We start from the raw sequence: 21,142 nt of genomic DNA on the forward strand, positions 1-21,142 counted from the left end.
TGTGTGTTCTCTATATAAATGTGCAACTTTCGGCCAATCGCCAAGGGGAGAGTAGGGAGGAATGGGACAGTTTTCCCAAAAATATTTTTAAAAATTTTTCCCTAAGGCCGAACACATACTGGGGAGACGACAAAGAGAGCGATTTCAAAAGAGAAAATACATCGATGCTTATCTCGATGTCCCCTCACATACTGACGAGGCGGAGAGAGCGAAAATGACCGCAGGCGTTCCGAAGGGTAAAGAAGAGAAGCCTTTGAGCGGGAAAAGTGACATCTCGCCAACTAGTAACCCTACCAGCCTGTTCATGCCAAATCAATCAGTTTGGCAATATTGGAGGATTCCAATAAACCAGCGGTTCTCAACCAGTGCTCCGTAGAGCCCTTATGGCCCCGTGTGAACTCCCAGGGGCTCCGTGGCCACTCGAGGAAAATAAATAAAAAAAAACAGTAAATTTGAAAAAAATAATTAATATTTTTGAATAATAAAAATAAGTCAGAAACTTTGATGAATAAATACAAAAAATAGGCGTCTGGGGCTCCGCCATAGAAATTACATACCGGAAAAGGGCTCCGTGGGTCAAAAAAGGTTGAGAAGCGCTGCAATAAACCCATTAATCCTCAAAAGACTGCAAGTCCTGTTTATATATGTTTTTAATGACTTCTTGTATCGAACCGTTGTTTCGAATATTATTATTGCATAATGTTATTATATTATAATATTATTGCATAACGATTTAAATAATTACACTTCAATCAAGATAGAGAGACAACAGAATTAGTTAGACACTGAATAAAAATACATGCCTATAATCCGCAGAAGATAATTTCGATACTTTCTAAACAAAATATCACCGTTAATGAGATGAAGTGAGAAGTTATCCATACACCCCTCGATGATGAAACCGTAATTTTTTTATGGCCACCGTATCATTATGAAAATGATTGTTATTAGCGATAAATGTATACGTGGTCGTTAAGCACAAATTATCAGTGTGGATCCATTATTTATGAAATCCCAGAATTACAGATTCCTCCTATATGCAGGGCCGTCTTAAGAGCATCATGGGCCCAAGGGCCAAATGATTTTTCTGAGGCCCTACCAGGCAAATTCCCGAAAATCTCAACCACATCTCACTTTTGTGAAGCCTTTTTTATCTTTAGGTCCCACGGTCCTTGCCCTGGTGGGCTCATGCCTTACGACGGCATTGCTTTTAACCGGCATGTTCTGTGCATAACCAATTTCAATGAACGCACGGATGCTGCAATCAACTGGTTTCGATTTTTTAAGAAATACAGAAATATGTATTGTGTGTGAGATGTTCATTATTTGCATCAGAAAAAATCTTGTGCCTCTTTCATAACACACGACATTCCAATTCAAATCCACGGAAATAACAGATATTCAGTACAATAAAATAAAAGAGAAAAAAACAGAAACCGTGTTTCGACAATGTTAGTAAGCGATGAGCAATCATCACGGTGTTTATCCGTTTTCCTAAAAAACTGGTTCTCAATCTCAAACATTTTCCACCCGCGCCGCCCATTTCTCTTATGAAGAGCCATTGGCGTACGCAAAGGGGGGATTTGGGGTTCTAACACTCCCCCCTTAAGCCAAGATTATAGTGTTATTTTGCCGGGAAAAACGTAAACCCCCCCAGAAGGAAAAACAAATCTGAACCCCCACCCCCCGAGAAAATTCTGCGTACGTCTACGTGAATAGCAGTTGTAAGAAAAGCATTTCTTTGAAAAACCTTTGTCAAGACCACTGCGAAACTGCACCCCTGACAAAGGTTGGCGCGCACAGTTTGAGAACCCCTGCTAATCCATCAACGTGTTGACAAATACGGGGCCGTCATTCGAGGGAGGGGGGGGGGCTTTGGAAAATACACTAAAAATGGTATATATACATACAAATATATATATATACTAGGGGGCTCTGCCCCCGCCCGTCGCCTTTGGCAACCAACCCCCACCCCCCCTTTTCTCATCACAACATATCTTGTTTATTTCGTCCCACTTCATCAGCGTACTATGGAAAGGGACATGTGAAAGCACCAGTTTACTGAAGAAGCGAATTTTATAATAAGAAAACAACAAAAAACAAATGTGATTCATCAAGTACCCCCAGAAAACTTGCCCATGGGGGTCCCCAGACTCCAATTCGCTGAATTTTAGTGGGGCCCAGACTGGATTTATCTCGGGCTACCGATGTGTTGCAAATTTTACATTGTTAAACAACAAAAATCAATGAGATTCATCAAGGGACACCCAAAATGAAACCTGTCAACATTTCCATGGGGCCCCGACCTGGAGACTTGTCGGACATCTCCCCGGTGAGGAGCTACGAAAATTTTAAATTTTTATCAATTTTACAACGAATGAAATCCAGGGCCCCCATTCAGCAGCAGGGACCCAATATCCGACATCCCCCCTGTGAGTGCCACGGCAAATGTTCATTTGTATTCATTTTACCAACGAATAAATTCCAGCCCCCCCCCCTCAATTACCCGTGACCGAATTCGCAAATTTTATGGGGTCCCCAGACTGGATATAGCTTGAGCTTCCGCTATCGCAAATTTTTCAATGTTAAAGCAGCAAGAAAACAACGAGATCCATCAAGGATCCATCATCATCCCCGAAAAGCTGGTTTGGGGGCTCGCCATCTATTCCAGTCTAGGGGCCCTGCTGTAGGATGTGGGAGCCTCTCAGTACATGCACGTAACTTGGTCCCGATGGGTTAAATGGGTCCCGAATATGCTAGAGTTAAATGAATACTTGACCTAAAATCGTAACCGATTTCCATCACTCAAAAAACGTCACTCACTTCCGTAACATAAAATCGTCACTAATTTCGGTTGCTTAGAAACAGGCCCTTTTCGAGTTTGTGATTTTATATTATAGAGTAGATATACATAAATTGAGTTCATGTTCTTTGCCTGCCCCCTACCCTGGAAAACGTTGAAATGACGTTCCTGGAAAAATCTCTACAAATTTTCGTTGAAATTCCAAGAACATGTTCAGTATTGAGTAGAAAATTAATGTCGACCAGCAATTCTCAACCTTTTTTCTGCGTCACGGAGCCCTTTTTAGAATATAATTTCTACGACGGAGCCCCGTACGTCACGTTTTTTTTTTTCATTTGGTCATAAAATTTACTGATTCACTTTACTTCAATTGAGTGAACGTGGAGCACCCTCAACCAGTGCACGTGGAGCACTGGTTGAGAACCGCTGGTGTAGACAGTACATAGATAAAGTTTTCTTTCTAAAAGATTTTTGATGTGTTTGTGGGGAGGACAGGTTTTTTCCGCCCCAGCGACTGCATAATGATGTATAGTGATATATAACTTATGATTTTATAGTGGTTTTCCAGTTTCCGACAGAAATTTGCCACCCTTTACATTTTGCAGCCCAGAGCAAAGGCGTGGGCATGAAAAAACATTGAGAGGGTTGAAAGTTTCCAGTCGTCCCGTGACGAGCCTCGAGCCCGTATGTAGAAGGATGCAGTGCCCCGCTTTATTTATTCATTAATTGGGGAAGGGGGTTCTCAGCCCCCCAACACAAAATTTATTGGGGGGGGGGGGTTGAAATAGCCCCCCCCCCCCCGCCATGTTTTGGTGCCTACGTCCCATGGCAGTACGGCAGTACGTTTCTTATTAAAAGCTATTCAGAGACAATTGAAAAGATGGAATTTGCGCCCCTCCTGATACTACGGCCAGGAAACCAGACCAACCCCACCCCCTAGTTGCAGCACTGTCCGTTCATCAGAAGGAAGTTAGTTCTCTTGCACATAGTGTAGTTTTCCATGCAAAAAGCGCAATGGGATGGGCGGAAATTTGAGAAATATCTATCTCGTTAGTCCAGTAAAATTTTGAAAAATATTCACGTCTAAAAAAATGACGGGGGGAATTAATCCGTAAAATGCTACCACAACAATCGTCAAACTTTTAAATTAGGATACAAAATTAAGGATCAAAATTAATTAGGATTTAAATTAAGCACAAAAAATGGGAATCGAAAAGAAGAGAGAGCGCCAAAAGTGAAAAAAAATCCGAAGCACTCCCCCCAAACCAAATGGTGTGATGATGATGATGATCCCCCCTCAGAAGTTCTCTTTTTTTTCCAAGAGAGTGAGGAAAAAAAAAAGGGGGAGAAAACTGACCAATCCCCAAATAGCGTCTGATTTTACCTCGCGATGAAAACAAACCGGCTTGAAAGAATCGCGTACCTCTTGAGCCGCCTCTTTCTCCTCCTCGTCTCGCTGCCCGAGTATGTGAGGCGCAGAACAAAACAGTACATTTGTTTTCGCCGCTATTTCGTACCTCTCCGCTCACATACTGGGGAGACGACAAAGAGAGCGATTTCAAAAGAGAAAATACATCGATGCTTATCTCGATGTCCCCTCACATACTGACGAGGCGGAGAGAGCGAAAATGACCGCAGGCGTTCCGAAGGGTAAAGAAGAGAACCCTTTGAGCGGGAAAAGTGACAACCCGCCAACTAGTAACCCTACCAGCCTGTTCATGCCAAATCAATCAGTTTGGCAATATTGGAGGATTCCAATAAACCAGCGGTTCTCAACCAGTGCTCCGTAGAGCCCTTATGGCCCCGTGTGAACTCCCAGGGGCTCCGTGGCCACTCGAGGAAAATAAATAAAAAAAAAACAGTAAATTTGAAAAAAATAATTAATATTTTTGAATAATAAAAATAAGTCAGAAACTTTGATGAATAAATACAAAAAATAGGCGTCTGGGGCTCCGCCATAGAAATTACATACCGGAAAAGGGCTCCGTGGGTCAAAAAAGGTTGAGAAGCGCTGCAATAAACCCATTAATCCTCAAAAGACTACAAGTCCTGTTTATATATGTTTTTAATGACTTCTTGTATCAAACCGTTGTTTCGAATATTATTATTGCATAATGTTATTATATTATAATATTATTGCATAACGATTTAAATAATTACACTTCAATCAAGATAGAGACAACAGAATTAGTTAGACACTGAATAAAAATACATGCCTATAATCCGCAGAAGATAATTTCGATACTTTCTAAACAAAATATCACCGTTAATGAGATGAAGTGAGAAGTTATCCATACACCCCTCGATGATGAAACCGTAATTTTTTTATGGCCACCGTATCATTATGAAAATGATTGTTATTAGCGATAAATGTATACGTGGTCGTTAAGCACAAATTATCAGTGTGGATCCATTATTTATGAAATCCCAGAGTTACAGATTGCTCCTATATGCAGGGCTGTCTTGTCTTAAGAGCATCATGGGCCCAAGGGCCAAATGATTTTTCTGAGGCCCTACCAGGCAAATTCCCGAAAATCTCAACCACATCTCACTTTTGTGAAGCCTTTTTTATCTTTAGGTCCCACGGTCCTTGCCCTGGTGGGCTCATGCCTTACGACGGCACTGCTTATAACTGCCATGTTCTGTGCATAACCAATTTCAATGAACGCACGGATGCTGCAATCAACTGGTTTCGATTTTTTAAGAAATACAGAAATATGTATTGCGTGTAAGATGTTCATTATTTGCATCAGAAAAAATCTTGTGCCTCTTTCATAACACACGACATTCCAATTCAAATCCACGGAAATAACAGATATTCAGTACAATAAAATAAAAGAGAAAAAAACAGAAACCGTGTTTCGACAATGTTAGTAAGCGATGAGCAATCATCACGGTGTTTTATCCGTTTTCCTAAAAAACGGGTTCTCAATCTCAAACATTTTCCACCCGCACCGCCCATTTCTCTTATGAAGAGCCATTGGCGTACGCAAAGGGGGGATTTGGGGTTCTAACACTCCCCCCCTTAAGCCAAGATTATAGTGTTATTTTGCCGGAAAAAACGTAAACCCCCCCCAGAAGGAAAAACAAATCTGAACCCCCACCCCCCCGAGAAAATTCTGCGTACGTCTACGTGAAGAGCAGTTGTAAGAAAAGCATTTCTTTGAAAAACCTTTGTCAAGACCACTGCGAAACTGCACCCCTGACAAAGGTTGGTGCGCACAGTTTGAGAACCCCTGCTAATCCATCAACGTGTTGACAAATACGGGGCCGTCATTCGAGGGAGGGGGGGGGCTTTGGAAAATACACTAAAAATGGTATATATACATACAAATATATATATATACTAGGGGGCTCTGCCCCCCCCCCTGTCGCCTTTGGCAACCAACCCCCAACCCCCTTTTCTCATCACAACATATCTTGTTTATTTCGTCCCACTTCATCAGCGTACTATGGAAAGGGACATGTGAAAGCACCAGTTTACTGAAGAAGCGAATTTTATAATAAGAAAACAACAAAAAACAAATGTGATTCATCAAGTACCCCCAGAAAACTTGCCCATGGGGGTCCCCAGACTCCAATTCGCTGAATTTTAGTGGGGCCCAGACTGGATTTATCTCGGGCTACCGATGTGTTGCAAATTTTACATTGTTAAACAACAAAAATCAATGAGATTCATCAAGGGACACCCAAAATGAAACCTGTCAACATTTCCATGGGGCCCCGACCTGGAGACTTGTCGGATATCTCCCCGGTGAGGAGCTACGAAAATTTTAAATTTTTATCAATTTTACAACGAATGAAATCCAAGGCCCCCATTCAGCAGCAGGGACCCAATATCCGACATCCCCCCTGTGAGTGCCACGGCAAATGTTCATTTGTATTCATTTTACCAACGAATAAATTCCAGCCCCCCCCCCCCAATTACCCGTGACCGAATTCGCAAATTTTATGGGGTCCCCAGACTGGATATAGCTTGAGCTTCCGCTATCGCAAATTTTTCAATGTTAAAGCAGCAAGAAAACAACGAGATCCATCAAGGGCCCTGGAAATCAAACCTTTTAACTTCCCCATTAAGGTATATGTGCAATCCCCCCGGGTACCCCGACCCTGTGTGTTGGGAGCACTGGTGTTATATGTATATGATACATATACATACCTCTCAGCATGACCCCCCCCCTTCCCCCACAAGGGCAGGGCTGACAGGGGCCGGAACGATTCTTATCACTTTTTGATTTTTCACACTATAAATTAACCACAGAGGGCCCCCGAAAAGCTGGTTTGGGGGCTCGCCATCTATTCCAGTCTAGGGGCCCTGCTGTAGGATGTGGGAGCCTCTCAGTACATGCACGTAACTTGGTCCCGATGGGTTAAATGGGTCCCGAATATGCTAGAGTTAAATGAATACTTGACCTAAAATCGTAACCGATTTCCATCACTCAAAAAACGTCACTCACTTCCGTAACATAAAATCGTCACTAATTTCGGTTGCTTAGAAACAGGCCCTTTTCGAGTTTGTGATTTTATATTATAGAGTAGATATACATAAATTGAGTTCATGTTCTTTGCCTGCCCCCTTCCCTGGAAAACGTTGAAATGACGTTCCTGGAAAAATCTCTACAAATTTTCGTTGAAATTCTAAGAACATGTTCAGTATTGAGTAGAAAATTAATGTCGACCAGCAATTCTCAACCTTTTTTCTGCGTCACGGAGCCCTTTTTAGAATATAATTTCTACGACGGAGCCCCGTACGCCACGTTTTTTTTTTTCATTTGGTCATAAAATTTACTGATTCACTTTACTTCAATTGAGTGAACGTGGAGCACCCTCAACCAGTGCACGTGGAGCACTGGTTGAGAACCGCTGGTGTAGACAGTACATAGATAAAGTTTTCTTTCTAAAAGATTTTTGATGTGTTTGTGGGGAGGACAGGTTTTTTCCGCCCCAGCGACTGCATAATGATGTATAGTGATATATAACTTATGATTTTATAGTGGTTTTCCAGTTTCCAACAGAAATTTGCCACCCTTTACATTTTGCAGCCCAGAGCAAAGGCGTGGGCATGAAAAAACATTGAGAGGGCTGAAAGTTTCCAGTCGTCCCGTGACGAGCCTCGAGCCCGTATGTAGAATGATGCAGTGCCCCGCTTTATTTATTCATTAATTGGGGAAGGGGGTTCTCAGCCCCCCAACACAAAATTTATTGGGGGGGGGGGGTTGAAATAGCCCACCCCCCGCCATGTTTTGGTGCCTACGTCCCATGGCAGTACGGCAGTACGTTTCTTATTAAAAGCTATTCAGAGACAATTGAAAAGATGGAATTTGCGCCCCTCCTGATACTACGCCCAGGAAACCAGACCAACCCCACCCCCTAGTTGCAGCACTGTCCGTTCATCAGAAGGAAGTTCTCTTGCACATAGTGTAGTTTCCCATGCAAAAAACGCAATGGGATGGGCGGAAATTTGAGAAATATCTATCTCGTTAGTCCAGTAAAATTTTGAAAAATATTCACGTCTAAAAAAATGACGGGGGGAATTAATCCGTAAAATGCTACCACAACAATCGTCAAACTTTTAAATTAGGATAGAAAATTAAGGACAAAATTAATTAGGATTTAAATTAAGCACAAAAAATGGGAATCGAAAAGAAGAGAGAGCGCCAAAAGTGAAAAAACATCCGAAAACCCCCTCGAAACCAAATGGGTGGTGATGATGATGATCCCCCCTCAGAAGTTCTCTTTTTTTTCCAAGAGAGTGAGGAAAAAAAAAAGGGGAGAAAACTGACCAATCCCCAAATAGCGTCTGATTTTACCTCGCGATGAAAACAAACCGGCTTGAAAGAATCGCGTACCTCTTGAGCCGCCTCTTTCTCCTCCTCGTCTCGCTGCCCGAGTATGTGAGGCGCAGAACAAAACAGTACATTTGTTTTCGCCGCTATTTCGTACCTCTCCGCTCACATCCCCAGTATGTGTTCGGCCTAAAGGCCGAACACATACTGGGGATGTGAGCGGAGAGGTACCGCCATTTGGTTTGGGGGGAGTGCTTCGGATTTTTTTTCACTTTTGGCGCTCTCTCTTCTTTTCGATTCCCATTTTTTGTGCTTAATTTAAATCCTAATTAATTTTGTCCTTAATTTTGATCCTTAATTTTGTATCCTAATTTAAAAGTTTGACGATTGTTGTGGTAGCATTTTACGGATTAATTCCCCCCGTCATTTTTTTAGACGTGAATATTTTTCAAAATTTTACTGGGACTAACGAGATAGATATTTCTCAAATTTCCGCCCATCCCAGTGCGCTTTTTGCATGGAAAACTACACTATGTGCAAGAGAACTAACTTCCTTCTGATGAACGGACAGTGCTGCAACTAGGGGGGTGGGGTTGGTCTGGTTTCCTGGGCGTAGTATCAGGAGGGGCGCAAATTCCATCCTTCAAATTTCATCTTTTCAATTGTCTCTGAATAGCTTTTAATAAGAAACGTACTGCCGTACTGCCATGGGACGTAGGCACCAAAACATGGCGGGGGGGGGGGCTATTTCAACCCCCCCCCCAATAAATTTTGTGTTGGGGGGCTGAGAACCCCCTTCCCCAATTAATGAATAAATAAAGCTTTGTTTAGAAAGTATCGAAATTATCTTCTGCGGATTATAGGCATGTATTTTTATTCAGTGTCTAACTAATTCTGTTGTCTCTATCTTGATTGAAGTGTAATTATTTAAATCGTTATGCAATAATATTATAATATAATAACATTATGCAATAATAATATTCGAAACAACGGTTTGATACAAGAAGTCATTAAAAACATATATAAACAGGACTTGCAGTCTTTTGAGGATTAATGGGTTTATTGCAGCGCTTCTCAGCCTTTTTTGACCCACGGAGCCCTTTTCCGATATGTAATTTCTATGGCGGAGCCCCAGACGCCTATTTTTTGTATTTATTCATCAAAGTTTCTGACTTATTTTTATTATTCAAAAATATTAATTATTTTTTTCAAATTTACTGGTTTTTTTTATTTATTTTCCTCGAGTGGCCACGGAGCCCCTGGGAGTTCACACGGGGCCATAAGGGCTCTACGGAGCACTGGTTGAGAACCGCTGGTTTATTGGAATCCTCCAATATTGCCAAACTGATTGATTTGGCATGAACAGGCTGGTAGGGTTACTAGTTGGCGAGATGTCACTTTTCCCGCTCAAAGGCTTCTCTTCTTTACCCTTCGGAACGCCTGCGGTCATTTTCGCTCTCTCCGCCTCGTCAGTATGTGAGGGGACATCGAGATAAGCATCGATGTATTTTCTCTTTTGAAATCGCTCTCTTTGTCGTCTCCCCAGTATGTGTTCGGCCTAAGATATAAAATGTAATTGATGAATAATGAACCTTTTATCACTTTTGAGATATGGAAAAAAAATGACACTCCAAACGTAGTAATCTCTTTTTTATGAGGAATTTGTCACATTCCTCCTTCCCATATGGGAGGGGGTGGAACAATAATTAAAAAGTAAAAATTTAACATTGAAGTGGAGTAAATTTGAACTAAATTTATAATTGAAATAACTATTCAAATCACGACCACAATATTTATAAAGATGTGAAAATCTATATTCCTACAACCAGATTTAAATGAAGTAATGACTCTACATAAAAAGTTTGAAGGAAAAAATATCTAAAACTAAAAAGAACTACATATTAATCAAAAACAGTAATGAAAGAATCTGAATAGAAGAAAACTGTTATATCAAATATTTTAAAACTAATACAGTAACTCAATCAAGCTAATTAAATTAAGGATGACCCATTCCTCCTCTAATGGACTTGTACAGTCAAACCTCGTTAATGAGTCACTCTTGGGAGCGCAAAAATATGACTTACGAAGCGGAGTGACTCGTTAAGCGGAGTAAGCCATAGCTGTGCCAATTCCAATTGGGAGTTCCAAAAAGTGACCCGGTAAGCGGAGTGACGTGTTAACCGGGTGACGCACTAACGAGGTTTGACTGTATATAAAAAAAATGTCAACACAAAGCACAGTTTTCAGGCCAGGCTGAATACCGCATAAATTCTCTTGAGAATAATTCTATAGGAACTAAATACAATATTCTTTTTTTTAACTATTTTCCACCCAATTTGCATTCAAAAACACGAAAAATTATTTCACAAAATGAAATGTACTGCATCTCTTTTGAATTGGGATTTTTTTTTTTTTTTAAATTTAAAGCAATGCTAATCTTTGTCCAAAGTTTGTTTGAAATGAATGTTAAGCATTAAAGGGGCTTCATTCATTGGGAAAAACAGGAGTAAGTAAAAGCAATTTATTTACGCAGGGCCGCTGTGCCGAAACGATTCTCTTGCTACATGGTGCGCCAATTCTTTTTTCTGCTTCGTGGAGGTACCGCCAATTCACTAGTGCGTCAAATACCCGGAATTTAGAAAAAAGAAATAACCATGAAAATTTTGTTCACGGGCCGCGTTCTTTCCGTGACGAGGGAAAAGGTGCGAAGGGGGAAACTTTTCACTTTTTTCCTACCGTCTACCACAATCGCGTTATCTCGTGACCTTGGAAAGTAATTCTACTACCTGTGGGTTCCCAACTTCGAAGCGCGAATGCTAGCCGATCCCCCCTTTAAAAAGTCGCGCCACAGAGAGCAACAGACCCACAAACAGCAAAAATGTAATTCAATCATAACACATCACTCTCTTCACTTCTGGAATATAGATGGCGGCACTGAAAAATCAAACACAACAGTACATACGCATTCAGACTGTTAGGTACACACACAGTTACACTTCCGGCACAGTTCACTAGGTAGTAAATCGTCCATAGATGGTGATAGACCTGAGTTGTGCTCGGTTTGAAAGCAAGTTCTACTATAGTCCTCAGATCACGAGAAGAGTTACGCGAACGCTGCTCTCTGGAGAGGGTCCATTTCGGCGCGTGGAAAGGATAAAAATTATCCCGGGTTGCCACACAGTAAAGGCTGTCTTGGCGCAAATCTCTGTTCTGAGGGTATTCTTCACGCTTGAGTGAGCTGCGCTTTTTGTGTTGGTGTTTGTTAAAAGATGTTCTCGAAAATTGTTGTTATAAATTTTGGAAGTAAATTAAATTTTTTAATTTAAAAAATTTGAATTTTATTAAATTTAATATTTTGAACTAAAATATTTGATACAAAAAAAAATTCGAAGGGAGTCGTGATTATTTAGTAATAAAGGGAGTAAAATTACTTTAAATTAATAATTAAATTCTTAAAAAATAATGAAATAAATTAATTGTTAAAATACTTTAAATTAATAATTTTATACAAAAGGAGTATTATATAATTATAATGATAATAATTTATTACTACTGTAAATTATATTGCATTTTCTTCGGTTTAATTTCTATACCGCAGCAAGAGAATGCCACTTGCTAGCAATTAGCCATTCTTCTTCTGTTGTCCTTCTCTTATAGCCATATCATCGTCTTTTTTCCTTTCTCGACAGAAGCTACTCATATGGACTTTTTAAATAGGTGACAAATGCAGTAGTAACAAATAAAAAGATTGAGCATGCCTGCTTGTCAAGTTTGCAGTTACGTCTATAGCCACCTTTAGGGCATGTCCTCCCAAGGGCAGGGCTGACAGGGATCCTGGATGATTCTAATCATTTTTTACAACTATAAATTCATTTTAGAGTGACCCGTCGAAGATTCCAATCTGAGAGCCCGGCTGCAAGATGTGGGGGCCATGCTTAAGGGCATCGGAAGAATGGTCCTCTCATGCTGCAGCAGGGATCCTGGCTGGGATCTCTCACCGGCCTTCCATTCTGAATTTACAGTGTGGAAAAAAAATTATAAGAATTCTCCTATAGGCTGGATTTTATCAGCCCATCCTTCGTCTTCAGCTCGTCTGTCACTACGAAGGTTACCATCAAGGTCCATGGGTTCGAATCCGGGCATAGAACATTCGAAGGAAGTTCTTTACCTACCGAGCCTAGGGCGACCACCGATGGATGGAGCCTTCATTTCCCACCCAACTCCACTGGTTTGAAATTACCGTATGGCTATATATTACCGGAATTGGTGTGCGGTGTAGTAGCACATCCTTCTGGGGGCCATGGTCGAAAATGTTTTATACGAGCAGTGTTCGGCTTCAGCTTGATGCATGCAACTGATTATTAACAAAAGGCTGGAGTTTCGATCCCTTCTGCGGAATAAAAAATATATTTTTTGTATTAAAATAATGTGCCGTAAGTGCTCGAGCAGCCGAGCCATCTTAAGAGCATCACGGGCTTTCCCGGGCCAAGTGATTTTTCTGAGGCCCTACCACGTAAATTCTGGAAAATTTCAACCAGATCTTATTTTTGTGAATTTAATGCGACAATGCCTTAAGACGACACTGTCGAACAGCCGGTGTTTACGCAACAAAAACGCTGCGATGACGACGTTATCAAGAGCACTGCCGTGACTTTTTTAGTGAAATTTCTAGGAGGCCAAAATAGCGCTAAAGACGCCAAACGGGAAAGCGCCGTTGCTAATGCGTTATTCTCGATGGACAGTTGCTTTACCTAAAAGTAAATAATATAATTGTCCGACGTGACGTTACGTGACGTAGCCAGTGTTGTTCTCGTGATCGGTGGACTATACCTTTAAGTACAAAGTCCTGTACTGTTATTGGTAACCCGCGGGCTATCAAATATCGAAGTCCCTGAATGAATATGCCGAATTTTCCAATTTCGGAGAGTTTTTTCTCCCGCGAGTTGGCCGCATGGTTCGCCCCTGCATTGGTGGGGAGGGGCATTCTCTTGACAATAGCCAAAGGAAGGAGTTTGTACTAGGAGCATGCTCATTTTACATAACTTATGTGAGATACCTATTATATATGAATGTCCTACCTTTCCAAAACATGTTGGAGAGAATGAAATGTTTGCACCCTCCCTTCTTTTTTGTTTTTTGCTCTACCTCTCGTGCATTGCTGGGAATGTTGCTTAACATTGTATCACCAACAGAACTATCAATTATGTGTGATGAATGGATTGCACTACATTGCAAATTACAAGAAGTGAAATCATTTCAGAGGATAAATAGATATTGGGCAGACATATTCAAACTTTGTAACCTTGAAAGCAGCCCAAAGTTTAAAATTTTGCCAGTTTTGGTGAAGGATTTTTTTATTTTCAGCACATGGTAACGCAGACAGCGAAGGAGAGTTCAGTGCTAACAAAAGTATGTTTGAACAGGGAAAAATCTGTCCATCCAATGGAATAAGACACAAAATCTGGTGTTGTGAGGCATGAAAAATTTGAAAAAAATTGTCATTGAGATGCTGAACTCCTGAAAGCGACTCGTGATTCGTATAGAAAATATTGCAACATTCTTCAGGCTGAGAAAATAGCGAAAAAAAACATTTTTAGTCTATTAACATTCTATTATGTTGAGAAATTGTTTAATTAAATAAGGTATTTATATTTTTCTCGTTTTTTGCATTTCGCTTTTAAATTTAATTGTTTCTTTAAATTCTGTGAGAAGCTAGCTGGTTGTGCATTAGGAGCTCACAAGTTCTTATAACCGTCTCATTAGCGTATTTCCACCGAAGTCGCTCATACCAGCGCCACCTATTGGCTGTTTTTTAGTTATTTTTCTTTTCCTGTTTCAAAAAATTTCCGTGACATAGCGATGCTAACCCTGCAAACAGTTCTTTATTTCGATTGCTTTTCCGGTTTTTATTCATTTTTAAAGTTTCTGTGGACTTTTTTTGCCATATAATACTAACCGAATTTCATATTTATAGCTTCAGCGGTTTCAGCTCGGTGCCATGATTGCCTCATGTTGAACGCATTTAGAGGTTGAAATTTGAAAAGTCCCTGCTTAGAGTCTTCACATGATAAAATAAAACAGCCTAAATTTCAAATTTATAGCTTCCATATAACCTTCGAACCCCTCCCCCCCAGGGGTTGAATTTTGAGAAATCTCTTTTTAGTGAGTCTACATTACAAATTAATATTGCTGACCAAATTTCATATTTTTCACCTCAGTCGGTTTCGGCTCGACGGGATTTCTCTTTGAACTCCCCTTAGGGTTTAAAAAAAAAAAAAAAAAAAAAAAAGTGAGTCTTTGCATCATGAAATAAAAGTGCTGATCGAATTTAAAGTTTACAGCTTCAGCGGTTTTGGCTCGGCGATGATGAATCAGTCAGGACATGCTATTTTATATGTATATGTAACGTGATTTGTTTTGTTTATGAGTTGACAAAGGAAGGTGGAGGGAAAAGCTATTTTTCGCCACTGGATAGAGCGTGCTGCACGTTTTCTTCGAAATATTTCATAACGTGATAAACTACAGATTTTTCATGTCTAGGAATTGGCCTTTGTTACAAAACATCAGTTCATCAAGTAAATGGCTCTTTTATTTCCTTTTCTTATAAGTCTTAAATCAGCTTAGTAACTGTGCAGCTCAATTTTTTACAACTTTTTATAAGCAGTTCATCTGTCATGAAAACTATGCACTATATTCGTTTCTCGGCTCTCGATTACCCGCTCAGAAAAACAAATCATCATACTTTATATACCAATACATAATGTGCTGTCACGATGATGATTACGTTTTCTGATGAACACCATGTTGTTGAGAACGAAATACATCTAGAATCGTCGTTTGCATCAATACTGATATTTCTACTGAATCACAGAGAATCAAGGACCTACACATCTCCTGAAACCCTTAACAATGTTTTTCACATCCTTCCCCCTTTGTCCGCCAACCACATTTTGAAACGAACTAGTTGATTATATTATTTACATAAGCTCCATTTCTCCGTGTAATAGATGAGTGGAATGAATGCAAAAAAAAAAAAAGATTTAGACTTTGTGATGGTGGTATCTCTTCTTTTGCAGGTGATTGGGGATTCTCACCCGCATCTCAAAGATGAAATAGCCGATTCTCTACTAGTAGATACGCTAGGAGAATTTTTAGAGTGACATCGAATTTGATGAAAATTGAAGAAATCTCAGATTTGGTACTCTGCTGAAACACATCTCTGATAATATGGATGAATCATCTGTGGCATCACAGCATGATGATGTAAATGAAGACGACACCAGTTGTGTTTCGATAGCAATAGCATTAAGTATAAAGCAATGTGAATCTACCGTTTCAGATAAGATAAATATTGAAAAAAATTCACATGGGCGTGAATTATGCGGCGAAAAATTGTTGAAGGAGAAAAATTTGCACAAACACAAAAAAGTCCTCTCTGTAGAAAAGAGACATCAGTGTGGTAACTGCGGGAAATCCTTTACTAGAATGGGTAATTTAAAACTGCACGAAAGAATCCACACCGGAGAAAAACCAAACGAGTGTGACATATGTGGTAAAACGTTTTCTCGAATACAACATTTAATACTTCACAAAAAAGGCCATACCGGGAAGAAAAAGTCACACGAATGTGGTGTCTGTGGTAAAACGTTTTCTCACATTGGCCATTTCAAAACACACGAAAGAGTCCACACCGGGGAGAGGCCGTATGAGTGTGGTATCTGTAGTAAAATGTTTTCTCATTTCAGCAATTTAAAACTACACGAAAAAGTCCACTCTGGAGAGAAACCGCATGAGTGTGATATCTGTGGAAAAGCTTTTGCTCAAATGAGTGGTTTCAAGCAGCACATAAGAATTCACACTGGAGAGAAACCACATAAATGTGATATCTGTGCTAAAACATTTTCTCGAATGTCCTTTTTGAAAAGGCACATAACAATTCATACTGGGGAGAAGATATATCAATGTGATATCTGTGGAAAAGCGTGTTCTGATTTGAATTCACACAGAAGAGTTCACACTGGGGAGAAGCCGTATGAGTGTCATATCTGTGCTAAAACTTTTTCTCACCCCTCCGCTCTAAAAAAGCACATACAAACTCACACTGGAGAGAAGCCGCACGTGTGTGACTTTTGTGGTAAAGCATTTTACGCAATCAGTGATTTAAACGTGCACAGGAGAGTTCACACTGGTGAGAAGCCATACGAGTGTCATATCTGTGCTAAAAGGTTTTCTCAAATTAACGTTTTAAAAAAACACTCAAAAATCCATACACGACAGAAACAGGAACAAAAATCCATACAATCACGCGATTGTGATGTTTGCGGTAAAAAATTTTCTCGAATCGGGCGGTTAAATGAACATAAAAGAATCCACACTGGAGAGAAACCATTCGAGTGTGATATCTGCCATAAAACATTTTCTCAAATCAGCAGCTTAAACTTGCATAAAATAGTCCACACGGGAGAAAAACCGCATGAGTGTGGTGTTTGCGGTAAAAAGTTTTCTAGAATGAACGATTTAAAAATACACAACAGAGTCCACACTGGGGAGAAGCCATACGAGTGCAATTTTTGCAATCGGAAATTTTCGTCGAATTCTTATCTGGAGAAGCACAAGTTGATTCATTCTGAAGGAAGTTTAAATGAAATCGCTAGCGGTAGCCAAAAAGTTTAACATAAGAAAGACTATTTCAAACTCTTTCCAAGGTTTTTTCGCTTTGAAAAAATCGTTTTCAAATGGTATAAAGGGTCAACAAAAGAAACAAGTGAAAATTCGAAACGTCGATGTGCGTGATTGATTCCGTGTGTAGAAGTGCGTTAGTTATTGCCAATCGTTGAGAGTTGGTTCTTTCTGTCACCCTGCTATCGATAAACATGGCAATAAATTACGGTGGGACATTTTCAATACCGATTCCTTCACCGATGATAATTTTTTTGATAATGATATTGCAGTCATTAAATTTATCAACGCCTTATTTCACTTTGTCGAAACTTTTCGTAATTGAATCATCATATTTGTTAATAGCAGCGGTCATCATGATCGAGTCAAGTAACTCGGAAACTTAAAATCAAAATTCAACAAGAATTTCCAAATCACCCTGTGCTTTCTTCACAGGCTAATAAACGTTAATAACTATGGGTTGAGTATGTCTCTGAGCCTGTGATAGGTATAAAATAAAAGGATGGAATACGTTTCGGAATCGAGATAACTATTAATGACTTTTTGTAAGAATATTATAAAGAAATTTCTGTTATTGTTGTATCACAATCGGATATTTCACGCATTCAAAACTTTTCATTGGACCATCACCATATAGATTGCTTAGTAATTGCAAGATAATGTATTACTTTGGGAATCAGATCGTACTAAAAATGCGACACGTTGTTTTGTGGTTTTCCGTATGATCACTCTTTGTATTTTTGTATTTAGATTCATAAATTGTGTGTGTTGTAACTCTCCTAAAGCTTAGCCAGTATTGGTTATTGTAAGTTTTTTAACCAATAAATTCAATGTGTTAATACAGCCAGACTTATTTGTAATGACATTTGAAGCACTGTGTAGTATTTTTCGTCCAGCCTTTTTAGGTAAGTGCTATCGCATTGTAACGAATTGTTTCTATTCCTTGAAAAGTAAAGGCACAAAGATGTAATACAGAAAGTGATGAATTTTCTAACCTCATCAGTAGCATTCGTCGGATTTCTCGCGTAACTTGATGCTTTGTATTTCGGTAATCCCGAAACATCTCCCCTCCTTTATTCCTGCTCTTATTTCAGCTATGATGAATATTTGCAAATTCCACCTCTCCTGAGCTCATGTTTTCCACTTCTCCTATCGTGTCAGCTTTTGTTAACAGGAGAGAGACGGTGTAAGGATATAATTTTTTTCCCCTTCCCTTTGGGATGATATAGAAATTCGCCTACATGAATAATTAATGTATAAAAAAAGTTTCTTTTCCTCGGTTTACCGTTTGTTATGGTAATTGATCTTAGCTGATTCATTATTCCACTGCTCTTGAATCAGTATCATTCTATAATTTCCTGACCATGTTCAAAGCCTGATTTACGAAAGCAGTTATGATTTTCCGTTATGAAACTGTTTCCCAAATTTTGCTTATCATTCTTATGCTGCCAAAGAAATATTCTTTGATTCACGTATTAGCACACACATCTGAACTTTCCATACTCTTATTGACACCAAAAAGATTCAGATTTTGAATGCTATACCATGATCTATAAGTTCAAAATCATGATCGGTACCAAGTGGTACACAGTCTCGATGCTCTCCAGCTGAATAATGTTAAAATGGGCATTAAATTATCGATGAAAGAGAATAGAGAAAAGTAAATTTTCAAACTTTTATTCGTCTTTGAAAAAATTTGTTCAACTATATGATCGGGAAAAGCAAATTCTTATTACTTGTAGAATTTTTCCAAACTATAGCTTTGCTCATAAAAAAAATCATGATATTTTTACCCCTCCAACTTCAAATTATCCAAAAAATTCAAAAACGTTTCGAATCGAATCAACAAAAATTTAACATTTACGAACTTCCCTTGAGTTTTCTATCAAAGTTCGAATTATCCAAAAAAAATTATCAAATTCCACCGTATATACTACTGGTGAGCAAGTGGAGGCTCTGTTTTCTAAGGAAACCAAATATTTTTTTCTGTCATTGCTCATAATCCGGAAGGGAAAAGGGGATTTTTCGGGGAGCCGTTTTGAGCTAATGCGTTTTTTTATTGTTGGTATTTGATGTTTAGGGTATGTTGATTCATAAAATAGCGGGTACCCTTGGGCAACTCAGAATTCAAGATGGCGGCCATCCATCCCTAAGTTAAATATTTAGGTTCTATGAAAATTTCTGCTTATTTTGTCATAAACATGTTTTCCTCGTATATTTATTGCGAATTTTTTAGTTGAAATTACCCGAACAGACCTGGAAGTAAATATTTTCGTACTTATTTAAATTGGTCAAGGCAGCCAATTTGAATGTATAGTTTTACTAAATTTATAAAAAAAACTTGCTAAAAAATTATCCATTTTTGGTTAGTTTATATTTTATATCTCGTAACAGATGGTTTCTAAATTCTGCAGAAAAGCTTCATTAGTGGTTGCGAAGAGCTGTCTTCCAATTTAGATGGACCAAGCTCTAACTCGTGCTTAGAGAGAAGGTAGCGGATTTTTTTTTTCGAATTTTTCCGGCAAGTTCCCGCGCTCGACTTTGTCCCCGAAAATCGAATTGATAACCACGGCCCCTTATTTAAACTATCGAGCTTTCCATCGCGAAACCCCCGATAATAACCGCGATCGTGCAGCTGGAGAGGATTTGCAATGGTGTTTTAGCTTTAAGCGAAAACGTTTAAGATTAATTTCGCTGCTCCAATTTATAAATATCTGCTCTGAATCCTACATTTTGCTGCTCCAAAACTGCTTTTTCCATTTTCAAAAAAAAAGTCGTCACTGGAAGCAGCAGAAATTACTATAGTCGATCGTCATTGCGTTATATCCCGATGTTTCGTGGAAAACATTTTCATTCCGGGATTAAAAAAGCAAGTCCACCGAATTACGAATGCTAATTTAGAAACTTTGCCGAATAACGAGTGTTAAATCGCCAATATCGTCAAATAATGAGTCAGATCGCCACATAACCAGTTTTGAATCGCCAAACATCGTGTTGATTCTTCGAAATTCTCTCCCATTTTTTGCAACAATTTCTTTCAGAGTGTAAAAAAATTAAATGGGCTAAAAGTTTTCTATAAGTTTTCAAACTGCTGCTGTACCAGACAGCAAATAGTAGTAAATGTAATTTAATACTATTTGCAGTAGTAGTAAATGTAATTAGTATGCAAAAAATGTGACGTCTTTAAATAGACTGGTGGGAAAATTTTTATGACAGCCGCTCTTTCAAACAAGGTGTCAAAAGGCTGAAACACCAAAAACAAGCTGATGAGAAGATGTTTGACAACAAAAGACAGACACATACTCGACTATAGTATAGTTGTTTTATTTTGAAAAAGGATGGGGGTTACTTTCTTGTAGGTCAATTTCGCTGCTCCAATTTATAAATATCTGCTCCGAATCCTGAAATTTGCTGGTCCGAAATGGACTTTGCCGATCGGGGCGGTCGCACTGGGCCCTGCACTTGAAGTAATAATAATTACTTTCATAAATTTCTTAATTCTGTGTTTCCATCTAGAAAGAAATAATTCTGAAATTTTCTGCAGTTTCATCATTTTTGAAATTCCGAATTTTCATCTATTTTTGGAATTATCTCTTGCATTTACGCTGAACTTCCATTTTCTGAATTTTCGATTCTCCTCTTCCACAGAATAATTTCCCGATATAAAATTCGGGGCTGAGGGAGCCCCCGAAATAATTATCGAGACGCCTCTGATCTCATTATTTTCGCACTGGGTCCCGCGGCTGGTAAAGGTGGCCCTGGCTTAGGGAGGACAGTGACAAGTTCATAAACTTTTTCGCATGTCAGTTGACGCATTTAAATATTTGAACTCGTGATGCCATCTAGAAAACAACAGATGAACTGGCGAGTACCG

At 39.3% G+C, this 21,142-nt stretch overlaps 1 protein-coding gene across 2 annotated transcripts in view; it reads left to right on the forward strand.

Moving 5' to 3' along the window:
- LOC149068324 (uncharacterized) overlaps nucleotides 1-21,142 on the forward strand; it is a 48,426-nt gene that overhangs the window by 22,839 nt on the left and 4,445 nt on the right. Inside the window, exon 2 of one of the 2 annotated variants that reach the window (XM_089251722.1) lies at nucleotides 15,666-18,105. The exons of the other annotated variant lie outside the window; for it this stretch is intronic. Coding sequence (XP_089107848.1) covers nucleotides 15,817-17,262 — 1,446 coding nt within the window. The 5' untranslated portion in view covers nucleotides 15,666-15,816 and the 3' untranslated portion in view covers nucleotides 17,263-18,105. Of the gene's footprint in view, nucleotides 1-15,665; nucleotides 18,106-21,142 lie in introns of those variants that run through there. 2 annotated transcript variants of the gene reach the window in all.

The sequence above is a fragment of the Pholcus phalangioides genome, unplaced genomic scaffold, assembly GCF_987345545.1.
Source record: "Pholcus phalangioides strain wild (caught in Gottingen) unplaced genomic scaffold, Ppha-v1.0 ptg000027l_1, whole genome shotgun sequence".
Taxonomy (NCBI): Eukaryota; Metazoa; Arthropoda; class Arachnida; order Araneae; family Pholcidae; genus Pholcus; species Pholcus phalangioides.